The 23038-nt window shown below is 44.8% G+C and overlaps 1 protein-coding gene across 2 annotated transcripts; it reads left to right on the top strand.

The window, feature by feature from the left end:
- The first annotated feature begins 51 nt into the window (after positions 1-51).
- On the top strand, positions 52-21993 carry ZC3HAV1L (zinc finger CCCH-type containing, antiviral 1 like). 2 transcript variants are annotated; one of them, XM_054656304.2, is made up of 5 exons: positions 52-7832; positions 8807-8942; positions 14534-14792; positions 16663-16788; positions 19798-21993. In XM_054656304.2, the coding sequence occupies exons 1-5, from the start codon at positions 7468-7470 to the stop codon at positions 19800-19802; spliced, it is 891 nt and encodes a 296-aa protein (XP_054512279.1). In that variant the 5' UTR covers positions 52-7467; the 3' UTR covers positions 19803-21993. The 2 variants fall into 2 exon arrangements, with proteins under 2 accessions (XP_054512279.1, XP_009452579.3); XM_009454304.5 differs by having other exon boundaries at positions 16663-21993.
- The last annotated feature ends 1045 nt before the right edge of the window (positions 21994-23038 follow it).

The following is a 23038-nucleotide window of genomic DNA, read 5'->3' as shown; positions in this document are numbered from 1 at the left end:
AAACATCATCAACTGCAGACACCAGTTATTCAATGGGAGAGAGATGATGTGTTTTGCCCCTTCCAGCTTTATCATTCCAGGGTTCGATGACCAAGTCACCTGGGCAAGGCACAGTGGTGGTGATGGCCCCCACATCTTTTGTCTGGGGACTTAGAGAGGGAAGAGCTGAAAGCTGCTAACACACCTTTCTTCCTTTAGTCTTGGGGGTGTGAACAGGGCCAGGCTGAGACACGAAAGTTAAAAATATAAATGGTGATAAGCAGAATTACCCTATCAGCCATTCCTTCTCCAAAAGCCCTTCTCTACTCATTATTTTCTTCTCTTTTTTTTTTTTTTTTTTGAGATGGAGTCTCACTCTGTCACCCAGGCTGGAGTGCAGTGGTGCAATCTCAGCTTGATGCAACCTCTGCCTCCTGAGTTCAAGCAATTCTCCTGCCTCAGCCTCCTGAGTAGCTGGGATTATAGGCGCCCGCCACCATACCCGGCTAGTTTTTATATTTTTAGTATAGGTGGGGTTTCACCATGTTGGCCAGGCTGGTCTTGAATTCCTGACCTAAGATGATACACCTGCCTTGGCCTCCCAAAGTGCTGGGATTACAGGTGTGAGCATCTCACCCGGCCTCATTATCTTTTTTAATCACAAAACTTTCAGTGGAGAGGGAGCAGGGAGAGAGTGAGGGAAATGGAGAGGAAGAGCAAGTTCTATGGCAGCAGAGATTTGATAAAGTGAAGGTAAAACTACCATTTGACTTGGACCTCAATATAAATAAAGCAAGGTGTTGCAAAGTCATTGCTGTCAAAGCACCTGGATTGAAACACACAAAAATGCTATCAAACCAAGCATGAGCAGATCTTGGAGTTTTTTGATTTTTTTTTTTTATGAGTTTGTTTACATTGTCATAGTGCGCTAGTTTCCGGTGGACTCCTCAGTCCAGCATTTGGTAGAAATGAAGCTATGGCCATGTGCAGTGGCTCACGCCTGTAATCCCAGCACTTTGGGAGGCTGAGGCGGGTGGATCACGAGGTCAAGAGATCGAGACCATCCTGGCCAACATGGTGAAACCCCGTCTCTACTAAAAAGACAAAAATTAGCTGGGCGTGGTGGTACACACCTGTAGTCCCAGGTACTTGGGAGGCTGAGGCAGGAGAATTGCTTGAACCCGGTAGGTGGAGGCTGCAGTGAGTCAAGACCACGCCACTGCACTCCAGCCTGGGTAACAGAGCAAGACTCTGTCTCAAAAAGAAAAAAAAAAGAAAAAAGAAATGAAGCTAAATAACAACCACTTTCCACTCATACCCTCATACCTTAGCTACTGTAAAGAGAACTGCCATGAAACGCAATACTTAGTTGAGTGCTAAGCATGTGTGTCTGGGGCCATGGGGCCATGTTCTGAGACATGTCTTGGAAAGAGTTCAGGGGATAACAGGCAGGTTCATTTAGAAGGTTAAGACCAGAGCGGATGAATTTATAACAGTGATATCAGTGCATGTCCCCAGAGTGACTTGCTCCAAAGCTCGTGCTACAGATGTGTGCCTGAGTGACCATAAGCTTGAGAATGAGCTTCAGAATCAGAGTGGCAGGAGACATCAGAACGTTCCAGGAAGTGCTTAAGTCTTAAAAGCTCCAATCCTAAAATACCACCCCCAACCTCAACCTCCTGTTTTCTCTTTTTCATTCCCTTGTGAACCTGCCCGGCATCTAATGTCACCCTCTTCTTCCTGAAAAATCCACATGCTTCAATAAACAGTCTGCTCTGGGATCTTTCCTTTTTACCCCTCTATGCACTTCCCCATGAATGGTCTTCTTTATTTCCAGATCCAAGTGTCACACACTCTGACTCCAGGATCTATACCTCTGCTGAGGAGTCAGATAACCTGTGCAGTGTCACGGCTACTGAGTAAGAGAACCAAGATTCTAAACCCGAAAGTTCAGCTGCAGAGTCTGCAGGTTAAGTGTGTATCTGTAGGAACAGTCTCTACCTCTTCCCTCTCACCTCCCCACCCTTCCCCCATTAACTCCTGCATTTACTCTTGGAGTCTTCTCCACACTCTGCCTCATAGTCTTCCTCTCCACTCAGAATCCTCCCTTTTCCTTCAGTGTTCACTGTGGTCAACCCATGCAACACCCCTAGCCTTAGAAGTCATTAACACCTGTCTTCACTGTCCTCAGTATTCGGGGTACCAATATCCATCACCCCACTGGCATCAGTCAGAATTACTCTAGAACTGCTTTTTTTTTTTTTTTTGAGATGGAGTCTCGCTCTGCCGCCCAGGCTGGAGAGCAATGGTGTGATCTCAGCTCACTGCAACCTCTGCCTCCAGGGTTCGAGCGATTCTCCTGCCTCAGCCACCCAAGTAGCTGAGATTACAGGTGCCTGCCACCATGCTCGGCTAATTTTTAGTAGAGATTGGGTTTCGACATGTTTGCCAGGCTGGTCTTGAATTCCTGACCTCAACTGATCCTCCTGCCTCAGCCTCCCAAAGTGCTGGGATTACAGGCACGAACCACTGCAAATGGCCTAGAACTGCTGTTTCTGAAATCCCAAACCTCTATATTCTACCTCTGACCCCAGCCTGCTTTTTAGCTCTCTGGCCCTCCTACATTTCGTACGTCATCTTTCTCTGCTCACATATAGCCCCTTGCTGTCTTCACTCCTCCCTTACCTAGTCTCCAGCCCATTGTTCAGCCCCTGACCACTCTTTCTTTTCTTTTCTTTTTTTTTTGAAACGGCACCTCACTCTGTCTCCTAGGCTGGAGTGCAGTGGTGTGATCTCAGCTCACTGCAGCCTCCGCTTCCCAGGTTCAAGTGATTCTCCCACCTGAGCCTCCTGAGTAGCTGAGATTACAGGTACCCACTGCCATCCTGGCCAATTTTTAGTAGAGATGGGGTTTCAATATGTTGGCCAGGCTGGTCTCGAACTCCTGACCTCAGGTGATCCTCCTGCCTCGGCCTTCCAAAGTGCTAGGATTACAGGCGTGTGCCACCACACCTGGCTAATTTTTGTAATTTTGGGTAGAGACAGGGTTTCACCACTTTGCTAAGGCTGGTTTTGAATCCCCGACCTCAGGTGATCCACCTGCCTCAGCCTCCCAAAGTGGTGGGATTACAGGCATGAGCCACTGCACCCAGCCCCCTGATCACTCTTTCAATTCATACCTTCAATCATCTAGAACCTTTGACCTTAAGTCTCATCCACTGGCAAAACCTAAAAGTGAATCAATCAAATTCTGTTCTTAACACCTTGAGAGCTTTTAGGAGAATTGCAGCACTGTTTGGATCAATGCGACTACGAATTTGTGGACTTGGTAAGGCCCTGCCCATGCCCACTGGTCCTACCTGTCAGCCTTCTCCCCTCTCCACAAGTCAGCTTTGTCAAGCCTTTATGGTCTCCTGAAGTGACTCTCCACCACCCATTCTTGGTTTTGCCTTAAACTTAAAAAAACAAAACAAAACAAAGCCTACAAACTTGTCTTTAGATGCTCTAATCCTTGTCTCCTTTCCTGTTGTGTGAATGGAAGAAGCATCTCCCCTCCTGTCGGAGGTTAGTTCCTCTGACGTCTCCCATTCTCTCTCACTGCCTATGGACATCCCCCGCTGATTACAATTCCCCTTTCCTTTATATTCTTTCTTTTTTTTCTTCTCTCTCTCCTTCCTTTTCTTTCCTTTCCCTTCCTTCCTACCTTTTTCTGTCGCCCAGGCTGGAGTGCAGTAGCATGATCTTGGCTCACTGCAGCCTCTGACCTCTTAGACTCAAGCAATCCTCCCACCTCAGCCTCCTGAGTAGCTGAGACTACAGGCACATGCCACCATGCCTAGCTAATTTTTGCATTTTTAGTAGAGACAGGGTTCTACCATGTTGCCCAGGCTGATCTCAAACTCCTGGACTCAAGTGATTCTCCTGCCTCAGCCTCCCAAAATGCTGGGACTGCAGGCATGAGTCACTGCACCTGGCCTCCTTTATTTTCAACTTTCCATTCTTACTAGCTCTTTCTTTTCTCTTTGTTTTGTTTTTGAGACGGAGTTTTGCTCTGTTCTCCAGGCTGGAGTACAGTGGCACGATCTTGGCTCACTGCAAGCTCCGCCTCCTGGGTTCACTCCATTCTCCTGCCTCAGCCTCCTGAGTAGCTGGGACTACAGGCGCCCGCCACCACGCCTGGCTAATTTTTTGTACTTTTAGTAGAGATAGGGTTTCACCATGTTAGCCAGGATGGTCTCGAACTCCTGACCTCGTGATCTGCCTGCCTCGGCCTCCCAAAGTGCTGGGATTACAGGCGTGAGCCACCGCGCCCGGTCTTACTGGCTCTTTCTACTCAGCATGTAACTATGCTTGTCTCTCCTATAATAAAATACCTTTCTCAGTCTTGTGTCTTCCTCTTATTATCATTACCTTACTTACTTTTAGAAGTAAAGTCCTCGGTTTTTCCATTCTTCTTTTTTTAACCTACAGAAATCTACCTTTTCTCATTATTCCTCTGAAATAAACCTGCCTAGGTTATCACTGTCTACAAGCTTTCCCTTATAGGAAAGCTCCTCCCTGTAGTATCTCACCATGCTGATCACTTTCTCCTTGAAACTCTGTCCTCTGCGTGTCCATGAATGACTCTCATTTTTCTCTAACCTCTCCTTATCAGTTTATATGTTAGGCTATGTTCTCTCAGGAGCAATTTGACAAGGATTGAATGCACACAGTTTACTTGGGAGGTGATCCTAAGAAACACTGGCAGGGGAATGGGGAGGTAGGGCAAGGAAAGGAAGGAAGACTGTATGGGGAGTGCTAATGAGCAGGTGTGGCTGTGGGCAACTGGGGTTCAGTTCCATTGAGGAAACATTGGGAGACCATGGAATGTACACCTCCAAGTGGTTCCACACGAGGAATGAGTTGGGCTGTTTGATCCATTGTTGGGGAGGAAAAACTTTTCCTGCACTCTCTTATGTTCAGTTCTGAGGGGCTGCACATTTAACTGACAAGAGAAAAAACATATATGCATATGGCACTGCACAAAAGAAGTGATGATGATTTATTTACCTAACTTAATAGGGGAGGGGGGGGCAAAAAGGCTCCTATGGGAAGAACAAAGGGGTTTCTAGGGAACAAACAGGAGATAAGGAAGTTTGTGTTCACAGGGAAGTTGTTTATGCAGGTGCACGTGGTTTTCTATTTCATGTCCATAAACCCCTGGAGAGGGGATGAATGGCAACCTCACTCCCAGAAGATTCTGCTTTTACTGAAATAAAGGAAGCTTCAAGAAGGCTTCTTTTTGCCTCTATTGAATCTTACATGTCTTTAGTTTAAAATAATCCTCATGCCAATTTTAGGGTTGAGAGTGCATCCTCAAACCACCAATTCCCCCAACATCCCTGGATGAAGGCTCTTCCTGGAGGTGTTGGCTCCTTGGTAATTCCAGCCTGCCTTTCCTGCTGGCTGCTTCCTCCTTCTGTTGGAAAAAGCTTAGGCAGAGAGTTCAGGAACAAATGCTGAGTGCCAAGGGGACGTAGGCTACTGCCTATTTTTCTCTTCCCCTACTTGCTTATTTAATGTGGGTATTCGCCAAGCTTCTTTCCCCCCGCCCCCCGCTTTTTCACACTCTTCATTTTTGCCAGGTGATCTTATCAACTCTCAACTCTCAGTTACCTAATGCTCTGATGTCACGCAAATCTACATCCCTTCCCTTCTCATGTCCCTCAAGGTCTAGACCTGTACACAGAACACACCTGCCTGTTGAGCGTCTTACCTTGGGTTGTCCACTGCAAACTCCAACATAAATAACATTGGGGTTATAGTCCCTCAAATCCTGTTTATTTTCTGTTATTCCCCACCTCGTCTTGCTTTTCTAGAAATCCATTCTTCTCATTGGGGCCAGGGGTCTTTCTAAAACACCTATCCTACAATATGGCCAGGTACTATTTTAGGTGGTAGGGATACAGCAATGAACAAAACAAGGTTCCTGCTTTCATGAGCCTGAATTCTATAGCTAAATATATAAATACACAATAAAGAAGAAAAATATCAGTGGTAAGTTCCATGCAGACTGGGGAGCTACTTTAGATTTGAGAGGTCAGGAAAGGTTTTGCTGAAGAGAAGACATTAGGCTCAGAGCTGAATGACACACCTTGAGTGGCACTCAGGAGACATCCACACTTCCCAGATGAAAATCCTTTAGTGACTTCCCAAAGTTCTTGGGATATAAGTCCGAATTTCACAGCATGGCAGAGAAGGTCTTCTGGCATCTGGCCAGTTGTCTTCCTCTCTAGCTTCTTTACATTACATGACTTTAATGCATTTAATCCTCACGAGCACCTTGTAAAATAGCAGCTAGGCTGGCTGAGTTCTCTGATGGTCTGATTCATCTTTGTACTGTCACTGCGTTAGTAGTTGGCTCAACAAACGTTCATGAAACAAGCAAGGTGTTGGACAAAAAGCATGGATGCTTAAGGCAGGTCTAGACTGGTGCTGCTCAACAAAAATAAGGTAATCCACATTTGCAATGTAAAATTTCCTCATAGCTACATTAGGAAAGTAGAAGCAACACATGAAGTTGTCATAACATTTTATTTATCCAAATATATCAAAAATATTATGTTTAACATGTGATTCATATAAAGTTAATGAGATATTTTACATTCTTTTTCTCATTCTCAGTCCTCAAAATCTAGTGTGTGTATTTCACACTTATATCACATCTCAATTCGGACTAGCCACTTTCCAATAAAGCTCAGCAGGCCCCGCGGGGTGGCTCACGCCTGTAATTCCAGTGCTCTGGGAGGCTGAGGCCAGGTGGATCGCTTGAGGAGTTCGAGACCAGCCTGGGCAACATGAGGAGCCCCCGTTTCTACAAAGCAAAACAAAAACCAAAAAAATTAGTGATGCGAACCTTCGGTCTCAGCTACTCAGGAGGCTGAGGTGGGAGGATCGCTTGAGCCCAGGAGTTCCAGGCTGCAGAGAACTACGACAGCGCCACTGCACTCCAGCCTGGGCGATAACGTGAGGCCTTGTCTCCAAAAATAAAAATACAACAACAACAAAAAATCCCAGAAGTGCTCAGCAGCCACATGTGGCTAGTGGCCACCTCCCGCGAAGCAGCCCGGCCACTCACCTCCTACCACCTTTTACCTATTTCGCCTTCTCCGCAGGCCTCCCTAGCACTACCAGTTGTCTTGTTGGCGAGTCCTTTGTGACTCCCACTATACAAGCCCCTCAAGGCCAGGCCTCGCCCTGAACGGTGCCTGGGCGGAGCAGACGCTCCATCAACGCTGTCCCCGCCTGAGTCCGCGTCCAGGGGATCTGCAGGCGCCGTACCCCGCTTCCACGCGCCGGGGCCGCCCCTCGCCCGGCGTCCCGCAGGCCCACCCCTCGCCAGGCCCAGGCCCATCCCCGGGATGTTCGCTGGAAATCGTGGACGTGACTGGGAGGAGCCTGCCCGCCCCGGCTCGCTGCGCCGCGCGCACAGGGCCCGCGCCAGCGACCATGGCGGAGCCCACAGTGTGCTCCTTCCTCACCAAGGTGCTGTGCGCCCACGGCGGCCGCATGTTCCTGAAGGACCTGCGCGGCCACGTGGAGCTGTCGGAGGCCAGGCTCCGGGACGTGCTGCAGCGCGCCGGGCCCGAGCGTTTCCTGCTGCAGGAGGTGGAGACGCAGGAGGGCCTCGGGGACGCGGAGGCCGAGGCGGCGGCCGGCGCGGTGGGCGGTGGCGGCACCTCCGCCTGGAGGGTGGTGGCCGTGTCCTCTGTGCGCCTCTGCGCCCGCTACCAGCGCGGCGAGTGCCAGGCCTGCGACCAGCTGCACTTCTGCCGCCGGCACATGCTGGGCAAGTGCCCCAACCGGGACTGCTGGTGAGAAGGCGGCGGCGGGCGGGGACTGTGGGCGCTGGCCGCGGGCCTGGCCGTCCTGCTGGAAGCGGGAGCGACGGGAAGGGGGGCTTCGTCCTGCCCCGGGCCGGGGACGCGGGGCTGGACGACCCCCTCCCGCAGGCCTTTCCTGGGCGTCCTCCCCCGCGCTTCCAGCAGCTGGGCGGAAAGGCGCGAAGGTCCTCTCCATGGAGACGTCTCAACCGCCCACGCCAGAAAAGTTGCTGCCCCCGCCCGCCCCCCCGGATCCTGCGCGACGCGGCCGGGTTAAATCCGGACTGGGACTTCGGAGTTCACTTATTCTGGTGATATTTGGCGGGAGGTGGGGGGCGTGGGGCGTCTGAGGATCCCATGAGATCCCTGGACCCTTTAGCCGGAAATCGCTGCTCCCCCATATCCACACACTTGTGCAGAAGCGGGTCTGCGCCCTCTCGGTTTAACAGCGCTGAGCCAGTCTCACCCCAGGAAACAGGGCTGGATGGCTTGGGTGAGGCCCTGTGGTTCCTGACTGCCAGAGCTGGGGTTCGGGGCTGCCTCCTGACCCCAGGCTGTGCTTCACAGCCCCGAATTTTCCTTGGTTGTCTCTAGCCACACACCCCGCCAAAGCGGTGCTGGGGATAGGGGCGCTTTCTTTTTAACGTTGGTGGACTGTGGCAGCTGTTGCCGGGGAGAAGGCCAGGTGCAGTCGCCTACGGAACAGATGTGCATCCTCAGGCGAGGCGGGCGACCCTTGGCTTCAAAGCATCCCTACTGAAAATTCAAATGACCCTGGGAGAGGAGTTCCTTCAACCCAATTTTCTTATTTTCCATCAGTGCTTATTAGGCCATACTATCCCCGGTTTCATGAAAATTACTCAACTTCACATGTATTAAATACATTGAAAGCTGCTCAAGGCAAGGAATTGGACAAACTGGTCCTTCTTCACCTGGGCATCTGACCGAGGGCTTTGTTCTTTTAGGTCTACCTGTACCCTTTCCCATGATATCCACACACCTGTCAACATGCAGGTCCTGAAAAGCCATGGACTTTTTGGTCTCAATGAAAACCAGCTTCGGATCCTGCTTTTGCAGAATGACCCCTGTCTTTTACCAGAGGTGAGTCACCAAGGAGTCACCCTCATGTCACATTTGCTACAAGTACTTTCCCCATTTATTTTTCTTTTGGCTTTACATACTAATTTTAATTGCTTCGAAGCAACATGATTCAGTTTCAAATGCTTTAAAGGTACCCTTTATAATTGCTATCATGGCAAAATAGTACGTTTGTTGCAGTTTAGCCATACACAAAGAAGTTTTAAAAACAAAATAGTACAAATCCCAAGAGAAAATTGGAACATCAATTAAGACCACCAATTAAAAGCAAGATTTTCTAATCTAGCACAGTGATGCTATCATAGACACCTCCACTTGGCCAGAAGAGGGATGGGAAGAAGGTGAGATGTTGAGAAAACAGAGGATAGTTCATAATTGTGGCCTGATTTTCACTCTAATGCATTTCAGCGTCTAGAAAGGAAGATAGCCACAAGACTAGAGGTAGGAGCTGGAGCCTTTGGTGCAGGTGGCAGAGGCTGCTCTCAAGGCAGCAGAATCTGTACCCAGAAGGCAGTCCTGGAGTTGATCTCAGGAACAAGTAGGTTTCTTCCTGACATGCATAACCTGTTTCATTTCTTCGAGCACTGAAGCCAAGTCTGGTATGTCACGGTTGTGAGCCAGAGGCATTCCAACCAACCATGTTGCCCAAAGTAGATGCAAGCAGTAGCTGAAGCAGGTTATTGGCAGGAAGGGAGAGGAGGGTGGCTGCACCTATGAGGCTGGGTCCAGTCCTTCCTGTCTCAGAGAGAAGGCGTGGTGCCGCTGCTATTTGCCTTTTAATTTTATAGTACTTTTTGATTTATAGAAGGTTAGTGTTTTTATTTTGTCAAATCTATCGAATGTTTTTTTGGTATGCCCTTTTTTAGGGTGTATCTTGGGCCCAGCCTCACCTTGTCATATTAGACTACTTCAGTGTTTTGTGAGCAGCTGATGGGTTGGCTGCACTTACAACAGGAGCCTCCCCTGTGCCTCCACTTGTCCCCATCACCTGGGACTGGAAGTAGGTGACATGTGGCACAAAACGTGATCATCTGGGCAGCAGGGACTGTGGAAAAACACAGTGCATGAGGCAAGAATGGTGCCTCACATCTCTTGTATGAAATGCCTGATGATTGCTTTTACCACTCTCTCAATAAAAAAGACAATAGACAGGTAAAGTTTCATGCTGGTGCATTGATGGACACATTTCTAGAAAAATACAGCTTGTCAAAATGGATTCAAGAAGAAATGGAAAGCCAAAATAGTGTCATAAAAATTTTTAAAATAAAAGCATTAAACAAACCTCAAAGCATTAGTTAGAAGGCTTGCACAAGAAAACATCAGACTTATATAGTTTTTTTTTTTTTTTGAGACAGGGTCTTACTCTCTCACACAGGCTGGAAGTACCTCAGCTCACTGTAGCCTCTGCCTCCTGAGTTCAAGTGATTCTCCCACCTCAGTCTCCTGAATAGTTGGGACTACAGGCACGTGCCACCATGCCCAGCTAATTTTTGTACTTTTTGGTAGAGATAGCGTTTCGCCATGTTGGCCAGGCTGGTCTTATATGCCTGACCTCAAGTGATCCCTCTGCCTCAGCCTCCTAAAGTGCTGGGATTACAGGCGTGAGCCACTGCACCTGGCCAGGCTTATATAGTTTCATAGTTGAATTCTATCAAATTTTGGTCTTTATTGAAGTGTAGTTGACAAATAAAAATTTTATATTTACAGTGTACAATGTGGTGTTTTAATATATTTACATTGTGACTTGATTGCAACGATTAAGCTAATTAGCATACCATTACTTTACATGGCTATTATTTTTTGGGTGTGGTAAGGACAGCAATTTTCAGGTATACAGTATGTTATTTTTTTAAATTTTATTTTATTTTTTATTTATTTTATTTTTATTTTTATTTTATTTTATTTATTTCTTTTTTTTTGAGATGGAGTCTCACTCTATCACCCAGGCTGGAGTGCAGTGGTGAGGTCTCGGCTCACTGCAAGCTCTGCCTCCCGGGTTCATGCCATTCTTCTGCCTCAGCCTCCCGACAGGCGCCCACCATGATGCCCAGCTAATTTTTTGTATTTTGTTTAGTAGAGATGGGGTTTCACCTTGTTAGCCAGGATGGTCTCGATCTCTTGACCTCGTGATCCACCTGCCTCAGCCTCCCAGAGTGCTGGGATTATAGGTGTGAGCCACTGTGCCTGGCCATTATGTTATTATTAACTACAGTCACCTTGCCGTACAGTGGATTTCCAGAAATTCATCCTGTTTAATTGAAACTTTGTTCCCTTCGACCTACATATCCCTATTCTCCTTAATTTTAACAAATCTATAAGGAACAGGCTGTTCTAATATTTGGAGTAGGTGTAGGATCTATTTTCCATGATCTCCAATTCTTGAACCACTATCATACTAATTAAAGTAGTTTATCTTTCGTTTTTAAAGTTTATTTACTCTTTTAGAGACATGGTCTCGCTGTGTCACCCAGGCTGGAGTGCAGAGACAGGGTTTTGCCATGTTGCCCAGGCTGGTCATAGCTCACTGCAACCTCGATCTCCTGGGCTCAAGCAATCCTCGCACTTCAGCCTCTCGAGTAGCTGGGACTGCAGGTGTACACCACCGCACCCAGCTACTTTTTTTTGTTTTGTTTTTTTGAGACGGAATCTTGCTCTATCGCCCAGGCTGGAGTGCAGTGGCGTGATCTCAGCTCGCTGCAATCTCCACCTCCCTGGTTCAAGCGATTCTCCTGCCTCAGCCTCCCAAGTAGCTGGGATTGCAGGCGCTTGCCACCATACCCAGCTAGTTTTTTGTATTTTGAGTAGAGATGGGGTTTGTCATTTTGGCCAGGCTGGCCTTGAACTCCTGACCTCAAGTGATCCGCCCACCTTGGCCTCCCAAAGTGCTGGGATAACAGGCGTGAGCCATAGCGCCTGGCCCCCAGATACTTTTTTTTGTTTTTGTTTGTTTGTTTTGTAGACAGAGTCTTGCTCTGTCGCCCAGACTGGAGTGCAGTGGCGTGATCTTAGCTCATTGCAACCTCTGCCTCCCAGGTTCAAGCAATTCTCGTGCCTCAGCCTCCCTAGTAGCTGGGACTGCAAGCAAGTGCCACCATGCCTAGCTAATTCGTTGTGTTTTTAGTAGAGACAGGGTTTCACCATGTTGCCCAGGCTGATCTCAAACTCCTGAGCTCAGGCAATCCGCCTGCCTTGGCCTCCCACAGTGTTAGGATTACGGGCATGAGCCACTGTGCCCAGTCCACTTTTTAAATTTTTTTGTAGAGACAGAGTCTTGCTGTGTTGCCTAGGCTGGTCTTGAACTCCTTGGCTCAAGCAATTTGCCATCCTTGGTCTCCCAAAGTGCTAGGAGTACAGCCATGAGCCACTGTGCCTGCCTAATTTTGTTTGTTTGTTTAATCAGTTCATGTCTCCTTTTCCAGATAAGCTTTAGAATCACTTAAATTCCTAAAACTATTTTAAAGGAATTCTTTGAGAAGGGTAGAAATTGCATTAAAGTTACGAATTTATTTTAGAAAATTGGCATCACAATTATAAATAGGATGCTATTTCATTTTAAACCAGGTCATCTGTGTCTTGTAGGATTTCCCATATTTTAGATTTGACTGATTACATTCCTGTAGTACTATTGAACATGTTCCTGTATCCCTCAAATTTTGATCAGATTTAGGATTTATTTCACTTTAATTAATTAATTAATTAATTATTTATTTATTTATTATTTTTTGAGATGGAGACTCACTCTGTCGTCCAGCCTGGAGTGCAGTGGCGCGATCTCGGCTCACTGCAACCTCTGCCACCCAGGTTAAGCAATTCTGCCTCAGCCTCCCAAGCAGCTGGGATTACAGGTGCCACCATGACTGGCTAATTTTTGTATTTTTGGTAGAGACGGGGTTTCACCATATTGGCCAGGCTGGTCTTGAACTCCTGACCTTTTGATCCACCCGCCTTGGCCTCCCAAAGTGCTAGGATTACAGGTGTGAGCCACCACACCGGGCCTTATTTATTTTTGAAATGGAGTCTCGCTCTGTCGCCCAGGCTGGAGTGCAGTGGCGCAATCTCAGCTCACTGCAACCTCCGCCTCTATTTTATTTTATTTTTAAGACGGAGTCTCGCTGTGTTGCCCAGGCTGGAGTGCAGTGGCACAATCTTGGCTCACTGCAACCTCCACCTCCCTGGTTCATGTAATTCTTCTGCCTCAGCCTCCCCAGTAGCTGGAATTACAGGCGTGTGCCATCATGCCTGGCTAACTTTTGTATTTTTAATAGAGTCAGGGTTTCACTGTGTTGGCCAGGCTGTTATGAACTCCTGACCTCAGGTGATCCTTCTGCCTTGGCCTCCCAAAGTGCTGGGATTACAGGTGTGAGCCACCGCGCCCAGCCAGGATTTATTTTATAGCAAGAATTTTTTTACGTGTGCAGCATTGTTAGGGTGACTCACCATCCCATTTGCCTGGGACTGAGGGGTTGCCGGGGATGTCAGACTTTCATAGTAAAACCTGGACAGTTCTATTTCTGTTGCATCACATCAGGAGGCATATAATGTCATCTTTGTGTGAGCGGCCAAGACTGATGCGTGGTTTCAGGGTCAACAGCCTGATCCCATCATTATAAAGTTCCCTATCAATGTGGTCTTGGTGTGTCTGGGATAGACCCAGTTTATATTAGTAGTCCCAGTGTGATTATTAATAGTGCTCCCTTGCAGCCTAAAAATGCCCTCGTCTGGATCATAAATTAGATCTTTGTGCCACCCGTTGAAACTGGTTTCCCTGGAAGCAGAGCCTGAGATAGAGACCCAGGTACGTGGGATTTTTTTGAGGGCGGGCTTTTCAGGAAAACCCAGTGTGGGAGAGAGGGAAGCAGGGTCTAAGGAAGGAAAAGCTACAAGCACGTAAGGTCTGGCCTTGACTTCATTCATGGGGAGCTGTGGAACAAAGATCACATTGAGTCTAGCTTTGAGGCACTCTAGCATTTTTTTAGCTTTATCTAAGTCATTCATTGGCTACAGGCTTTGGGGACAGAGGGCGGTTCAGCTGAGAGTGTAAAGTAAGAGGGGGCAGCTGTGAGTCACAAGCAGCCAGTGCCCGCAGCCAGTGCCCACAGCAGCTGGAGTATGGTTAGCACCACTACACTGTCATCAGGCTTTCACCCAAAGATTTTAACAGCCACTGGCGATCAGAAGATGTCATTTAGTCTTCAGTTTAGCTAGAGGAGCTGTAGTCTTTTGGCTTAAAAGATAGAGTGAAAACTAATATTGGCCGGGTGTGGTGGCTCACACCTGTAATCCCAGCACTTTTGAGAGGCTGAGGTGGGCAGATCACCTGAGGTGAGGAGTTGGAGACCAGCCTGGCCAACATGGTGAAACCCCGTCTCTTCTAAAAATACAAAAATTAGCTGGCTGTGGTGGTGAACGCCTGTATTCTCAGCTACTCGGGAGGCTGAGGCAGGACAATTGCTTGAACGTGGGAGATGGAGGTTGCAGTGAGCCAAGATGGTGCCACTGTACTCCAGCCTGGGTGACAGAGCGAGACTCCATCTCCCCGCTGCCAAAAAAAAAGAAAAACTAATATTTCAGGTGTTGCCTCATTTCTGTACCAGGTCTGTTTGCTCTACAACAAAGGGGAAGCCCTCTATGGCTACTGCAACCTCAAGGATAAATGCAACAAGTTTCATGTGTGCAAATCCTTTGTGAAAGGAGAATGCAAACTTCAGACCTGCAAACGGTCCCATCAGCTTATCCATGCTGCATCTTTGAAGCTGCTACAGGACCAAGGACTGAATATTCCAAGTGTTGTTAATTTTCAGATAATCTCCACCTACAAGCATATGAAGCTGCACAAGATGCTTGAAAATACAGGTAGGAATATCCCAGAAGGACAGAGAAGTATCAGTGATATGGTTTTGGGATGCTTCACTGTAAAGAAGTAAGAACAGTGACATGAAAGTGAGTCTGGGGGCAAAGCAGTTCCTATGTTAATTTCATCTTTGTTCTTGGGAAAGTTTAGAACAGCCAACATTTTATTGTATAGAACGGTGATCCTAACCAAAGGAGAGAAGGGATGGAGTTTATCTTTAGCACTGTCACTGCCAGCTACTAGAATCTACCCAAGTGATTGAACAGTAGCTTGTTGGTAAATTGGATGTCAGGAAGTAGGTAGAACAGGTTTTTTTTTTTTTTTTTTTTTTGAGACAGAGTCTCGGTCTGTCGCCCAGGCTAGAGTGCAGTGGCGCGATCGGGGCTCACTGCATCCTCTGCCTCCTGGGTTCAAGCAGTTCTCCTGCCTCAGCCTCCCGAGTAGCTGAGACTACAGGCATGTGCCACCATGCCCAGCTAATTTTTGTATTCTTAGTCAAGGTGGGGTTTCACCATGTTGGCCAGGATGGTCTCAATCTCTTGACCTCATGATCCGCCTGCCTTGGCCTCCCAAAGTGCTGGGATTACAGGCATGAGCCACACGCCCGGCCCGGTAGAACAGTTTTAATGGCATAGTTAGGAAAAAGAGGAAGGAGATGGGCCAGTGAGTGGAAAAGTAAGATTAATGTAGGGATGGCTTTCTTGTCATAAATATAATTTTTGGCTTTGTTAGTTTTTAAGTAATTTTAACAACATTACAGAACAATTTGGAAAATAGCAACTGGAAATGAAAATTGTATATGATTTTGCTCACTCTAATCTACTATACTTGTTACAATTTTATTATAGGCCCTTCAGTTCTGTTATATACAAACACGAATCCAGTTGTGCTCAAAGTATATGTTAATTTAATATCTTAAATTTCTACTTTATACAACATCATATTTTCCCATATTGCTAGGAATATTGCATATTCCCATTATAAATATATTCCCATAGTCTTTCAGTAATTTTTATTGTTGTTTTTGAAGACAGGATCTTGCTCTGTTGCCTAGGCTGGAGTACAGCGGCACAGTCATGACTCACTGCAGCCTCGAACTCCTGGGCTCAAGTGATCTTTCTGCTCAGCCTCCCTGGTAGCTGGGACTACAGGCACATACCACCATGTCCAGCTATTTTTTAAAATTTTTCTTTTGTAGGGACAAGGTTTTGCTATGTTGACCAGGCTGGTTTTGAACTCCTGGGCTCAAGCAGTCCTCCAGCCCTGGCCTCCCAAAGTGTTGGGATGACAGGCGTGAGCCACTGCACCTGGCCTTTAGTAGTTTTTTAGTCTACAAAGTGTGGTTTGGTGTTCTTTTAATTCTAATGCATTCAGTTACTTATTCTGTTACATTTGCTGGTACCTAGAAATCAGTGGGTGGTAGACTTAGGAGAATTGCTGTTGGGAAAGGTAAATCACCAAAGGCGGAGTTGCTAAGCTTTCACCATCGAGTTTTCATGTGTTGGGATATTAGTGTCAGACGTAGTGAGTGCAGACAGGGAGGGCTCTGCATATACCAGTGTCAGGGGCTGTTTAGGGAACTGTGAATGGTGGCAGGTACCTTCTACCCTATGCTGTGTCTAGGGCCTGTCATTGTCTTCATCTGGTTTTGTTTGGTGAGTCTCTCCTGTGACATAGTGACTTTCCGCTTGCTCTCTCTCTCTCTATTTTTTATACACGCACACATACAATTTTTTAAAATCCAGAAGACATGAACTCTCCAAATCCATGTGTTGGGAGTCTTGTCTGATGGCTGGTTAGCTGGGCTGTTGCTCCCAACGTAAAATGAAACTTGGGGTATCATAGGAAAACTTATCCCTTTCCTCTTTGTAGATAATTCATCACCTTTGACTGAGCATTCACAAGGCCTTGAGAAGCAAGGAGTGCACGCAGCTGGAGCTGCAGAAGCTGGTCCTTTGGCTTCTGTCCCTGCTCAGTCGGCCAAGAAGCCCTTCCCAGGTAAACCTTAAAGGGGGTCAGTGAACTAAGAAGAAGCTTGTCCAGCTTGGAAGATCTGAAAACAAGCCTTCTGTTTAGCTTTAATTTGTAACCATTCATTCATTTAATGATAGATTTGTAATGGTCATAATAATATCTACCTCACAGTGTCTTGTGAGAAGTAAAGAAGATGGAAAAGGAGAAAATGTCCTTTTGGAAGAATACATTTGGGCATGGGTGGTTGGGGATGGGGTGGGACATTGAACAGGCAAAGAGAGGCTAAAATTGAGTGCAGATGGGGCTAGTCCAGGGCAAGTGCTGAAGATGGCAGCTGCTATCTGCAGCTCCTAGGTGCTTTCCTCAGGCTGGGTAGATGGAGCTCTGCTGACTTCTGTGCTCCACCATTGTTTTTCTATCAATTTATATTGTGGCAATCCTAGAGTACTTTGCACTCATTTTTTTTTCCACCTAATATTGTCTCATAAGCATCTTTCTATATTTGTTCACATCGTACATAATCATGTTTTTGCACAGATACATTAATATATCATAGTTTGTTTAACTACTTGCCTTTTTCTAACAATTTTTTTTTTGAGATGGTCTTGCTCTGTTGCCCAGGCTGGAGTGCAGTGACGTGATCTCGGCTCACTGCAGCCTTGACTTCCTGGGCTCAAGTGATCATCCCACCTCAGCCTCCTGAGTAGCTGGGACTACAGGTATGCACCACGACCAGCTAATTTTTTGTATTTTTTTTTTATAGAGAGGGTATTTTGCCATGTTGCCCAGGCTAGTCTTGAACTCCTGGGCTCAAGCGATCTGCCTGCTTCAGCCTCCCAGAGTGCTAGGATTACAGGCATGAGCCACTGCACCCAGCCTCTAACAAATTTTGAATATAACTCCTGTCTTAAAATCTGCATAATATTGAATTTTTCCAGCTATTTTTTACTTTTGCTTAGCTTATAGATGCTAAAGGATACTGTCATTTGCATTTTTAAAAATATATGTATGAGTGAGTAGTTTTCTGGTGTCTGCTTTCTGATTGTTCTTATTTTTTCATTTTATATTTGGCCTTTTATTAATGGGGCCCTCATCTATGCTGATGTGGGACAGCCTTTAACGAGGCCTCAAATTTTCATGAAAGGACCTCAGCAATACTGTGCTTGGATGATATTCAATTTTTGTAGATCCATCCTCAGCCAATAGTACAGAGTATATAACCTTTGGGTTCTCTCCAGAGACTTCTACCTCACTCTGTCTACTCTTTTTTTTTTTTGGAGACGGAGTTTCACTCTCGTTGACCAGGCCGGAGTGCAATGGCGCGATCTCAGCTCACCATAACCTCCGCCTCCTGGGTTCAAGTGATTCTCCTGCCTCAGCCTCCCAAGTAGCTGAGATTACAGGCATGAGCCACCGCGCCCAGTTAATTATGTATTTTTAGTAGAGACGGGGTTTCACCATGTTGCCCAGGCTGGTCTCGAACTCCTGACCTCAGGTGATCTGCCTGCCTCGGCCTCCCAAACTGCTGGGATTACAGATGTGAGACTCTGTCTGCTCTTCATCTCTTGCTGAGCTTTTACCAAAACCCAGTCACAATAGTTTGAAGGATGAGCAGTATATCCACTCCTTTAAATTGTATCCATTCTTCCTGTGGCTCAGGATGGACCATCAGAAGTCTGTATACCTCACCCACTTCATGTTCTCTTTCCCCTTTCTCCCTTCTCCCTTCCTCCCTGCTCTCCACCTACCCAGCTGTGTTCATTGAGTTATATTTCAATATTTTGTGGTTTATTTTCATCAAGGGGTACCACAAGAAGCAGCTTTATGCAATTAATTTTTTTGTTCTGTTTATTGTAGTCATCCTCAAATGTCACTGTGTAAAGTGTTGTTGTTTTTTTTAAATTCAACTGTCCTGCAGTAACATAACATTTGAGAAACAGAGACAATGTAATAAGTTCATAAAGCTAAATTAATGTAGAGAAATTTTTATCATGAAATGCTATATTTTCAATTGAGGGAAAAAGCAAAAATGTCCTTTTTAAAGTGAGAAATGGCTGTGTTTTCTCCTAATGGATAATAAGAGTCATGCCACTTGTGTTGAGCTTTTTACTTTCATTGTCAACGATATTTCTGAAAGCCCTTATGCTCTGCATATTTTGTTTCTTTTTTTCTAGTCCAGATTTCTCCTGGTGATAATTAAAAAAAATTTTTACATTTAATTATTACTATTATTTACACTTACCATTTTACTATGTATATTTTTGTAGTAAGCTATCTTAAATCCTTAATGGAAACAGTGTAGGGTATAAATGCATTTCCTTTACATTGAGAGACTTGCTGGACCTTTACTTGTTTATGTTCTGTTTTTATATCTTATCATTATGCTTTTATATGTGATGTTATTGGTCCTCTGTCATCTTTGTTGCAGTATTTTATTCAATTCTATAATAGTCTACTTTAATCTTAGTTTTGTTGGTATTCATTCTGTAAAATATTTTATATAACCATGCCTATCTTTCTCTGATTTTCACTCATGATTAAGCTGTTAGAAAGTTATCGCATTATAGTTGGAAAAGAGTTTTCTTTGGTAATTTATCCGGGTTTTTGATGTCAAGTCGCATGTCTATAGACTCTACAAATTCAACGTATTCTAAATTGAATTATGAATTTTCCTTTAGTCTTGTTCCTGCTTTTATTTCCTTATTTTTGAATGTCACCACTATCTACCTAATGACATAGACAAAAAGCTGTAAATTGTCCTATGCTTTTTTTTTCTCCTTGTTCCCTTGTCAAATTGGTTACCCAGTGTTGGAGAGTTTCTTCCCCTCAAAAACCTTTCAAATATTTATCCTTCTCTGCCCCTTTCTTTCCACCCTGTACATACTGCCTTGTTTCAAACCCTCATCACCTTCCTGCATATATCCTACAGATGCATAAACTCCATGGTTTTCAACTCATCTGTTATGGGAGTTTTTGGTAAAAGGTGCCCTGTTCCCACTGCAGTGATGGTAGCCCTGTTTTAATCTTTAATAGAATAAGCTTTTGTGGATTTCACTGGTCTCCTTACCACTCTTCACTTCTCCTGCCTTCCATCTGGCTGCCTGACATTTTGAAAGCAAACCTAATCATACGGCTTTTTTCCTGCTGAAACCTTCCTTGGTCCTCATCATGTAGGGTGGTATTTGTAAACTCAGACGCCTGCAGGGACTAGAAAGGTGAGTTAAATGGATGAAGTGAACTGGATGCAAGAGAAGTGGGAGAAGAGAGAAGTGCTGTGGCAAACTGTCCCATCTAAAAGGGACGCCTGCCTCTTGTATCCACGTGGGAATGTGGGCCCACTTTGTCATAGTGCCCAGGTTTTTAAAAAGAAGCCAGAAATTCAGATTGTTATGAGAAATGTTCTGATTGAATATTGACTTTAGTCGAGTTTTTAAAATGCAGACCAACATTGTATGTACTTGACCTACTTGGAATTTCTGGAAAGTGCTATTTTGTCTTGTGATTCTCTGTAAATGATATTCCCTGGTTTTTTGTTTTTTTTTTTTTTTCTTTTTTCCTTTGAGATGGAGTCTCTGTCGCCCAGGCTGGAGTGCAGTGGCATGATCTCAGCTCACTGCAACCTCCGTCTCCCAGGTTCAAGTGATTCTCCTGCCTCAGCCTCCCGAGTAGCTGGGATTATAGGCATGCACCACCATGCCTGGCTAATTTTTGTATTTTTAGTAGAGATGGGGTTTCACCATGTTGGCCAGGCTGGTCTTGAACTCCTCACCTCAAGTGATCCACCCACTTCGCCCTCCCAAAGTGCTTGTATTATAGGCGTGAGCCACTGCATTCAGCCTGATGTTCCCTCTTTTATAAGTGCCATTCCTTCTTCCTTCTTCCTACCTCACAACCTAGCAAAATTGGATTCTTCAAAATGCCAGGTTGGCCTTTCTTGACTCCAAAAGAGGTGACTCTTGTAGCATTCTTACAGGCCTAACATAGCACTTACTTTATGTTGCAATGCTGTGTGTTTTTACTCGCTAGCTCTGAGCAAAACATTATTTATTCTTGGTAATTGTAACACTTGGTAGTGAAGATATATTTTTTGCCATATAATGGATTATACTTTGTATTTGAATCCATGTGAATCAGTAGCATATTGGTCTTCATTATGGTTTTTCCTCCTTCTCCGACGTTTTTTTGAGACAGGGTCTCACTCTGTTGCCCAGGCTGGAGTGCAGGGCACAATTACAGCTCCCTGCAGCCTTGATTTCTCAGGCTCAAGCCATCCTCTTGCCTCAGCTTCCCTAGTAGCTGGGACTATAGGTGCATGCCACCATACTCAGCTAATTTTTTTAGGTTTTTAGTAGAGACAAGGTCCCACTATGTTGCCCAGGCTGGTCTTGAACTCCTAAGCTCAAGCAGTCCTCCCGCCTTGGCCTCTGAATGTGCTGGGATTACAGGCATGAGCCACTATGCCTAACCATATTTTTTCCAATATTAAAAAATCTTTTTTCCCCCTAAGGAATGTGTTATATAAGGTCAACATGTTTTTAGTGCTTCAATTTGACTTGTCTACATCTAAAGTTAACTCTTTAAGGCTTACATTTATGATAATAATTCTTTCCATCGAGGGATTTAGTCTCCATTATTGTCATGTTTCTTGATTTTTTTCATTATACTTGGTTCTTCTTTTTGTCTAGGTTTTATATATACCTTAATTAATTCTTTCTTGGCTGTTTTATATCTATGTTGCTGTCAGCATGGGAATCTCTTATTATTAGAAAGCTATTAACTTTTAAAATATGTATCTTTTGGTGATTTTCTTTGTTCTAACAGTTTTAGATGGCCTGTTTGCTTTTTCTAAATATAAAATCATAGGTATTTCTATTTTGTTTTTGTGTTTCATAAAATTGTAATAAGTTTTTTTGATATTTTTTCATTACATATGAAGTTAATTGTTGGTTTTAAACAAATGTTCTTTGTTAGGATAACAGAAATAACATCTTCTATTCTTGTTTGTTGGAAGCTAAAAGCTTGATAAAAGGAATTGGTATCTTTTGATACAATCAAATTTTTATCACTTAAATTGCCTAATATGATTACAATAAGGGTTTTTGTAATATTAAAACATCCTTAAATTCCTGAGATAAAACTCTACCTGGTTATAGTATATGTTCTTTTAATGTATTCTTTCCTATTTGCTGTACATCTATACATTCATAAATAAAATTCATTTATATTTTATGTGTGTATGTAGTAATTTCCTTTTTATTTTTACTGGCATATGGTCAAACTATAAATCTTTTTCTAAATACTGTCTGGAGCTTTTGTAAATTGGTTTGTAATGCCATTTTTATTTTAAAAATAATGTATTATTGTATTTTTCAATTACCCTGTTATTATTTAGGAATATTTTCCCAAAATTATTTTTTGAAAATATAATATATCATTGTGGAGATTTTGGAGAGTACAGGAATGTATGAAGGAGGTCGTATTAATCATCTCATAATACCACTGTATAATCGCTCTTAATACTGTATTTTTTTCTTTCTTTCTTTCTTTTTTTCTTGAGACAGGGTTTCTCTGTGTCACCCAGGCTGGAGTGCAGTGGTGCAATGCCAGCTCGCTGCAGCCTCTGCCTCCTGGGCTCAAGTGATCATCTCACTTCAGCCTCCTGAGTAGCTGGGACTGCATGCATGGGCCATTGCGCCCAGCTAATTTTTTTTTTTTTTTTCTTTTTGTGGAGACAGGGTTTTGTCATGTTGCCCAGGCTGGTCTTAAATTCCTGGACTCAAGCAATCCACCTGCCTCCGAGGTGGAGTCCTGGCTTCCCAAAGTGCTGGGGCTGCAGGTGTGAGCCACCAGGCCCAGGCTTTTTTCAGTCTTTTTTATGCATATTTCCTTAAATATCGAAGGTATGCTATACAGACAATTTTATGCCATTTGGGATTGATATTATTGTGTAAGCATTTCCCTTTGTAATTGAAAGTATTTACAATTACACATGATGGTTTCATTATATTTTTAAAGTATTATTTAATAATAGTTCTATTGTTGGATATTTATTGTTTGTAACATTAATGGAACAAAAATCTTTGTCTGAATTTCTGATTTTTTTTTTTTGAGTTGGAGTTTTGCTCTTGTCGCCGAGGCTGGAGTGTAATGCTGCAATCTTGGCTCACTGCAACCTCCACCTCCCGGGTTTAAGCGATTCTCCTGCCTCAGCCTCCCGAGTAGCCGGGATTACGGCATGCACCACCACACCCAGCTAGTTTTTTGTATTTAGTAG

This window comes from Pan troglodytes, chromosome 6 (genome assembly GCF_028858775.2).
Source record: "Pan troglodytes isolate AG18354 chromosome 6, NHGRI_mPanTro3-v2.0_pri, whole genome shotgun sequence".
Classification (NCBI taxonomy): Eukaryota; Metazoa; Chordata; class Mammalia; order Primates; family Hominidae; genus Pan; species Pan troglodytes.
This window is presented reverse-complemented; position numbering and strand designations above follow the sequence as displayed.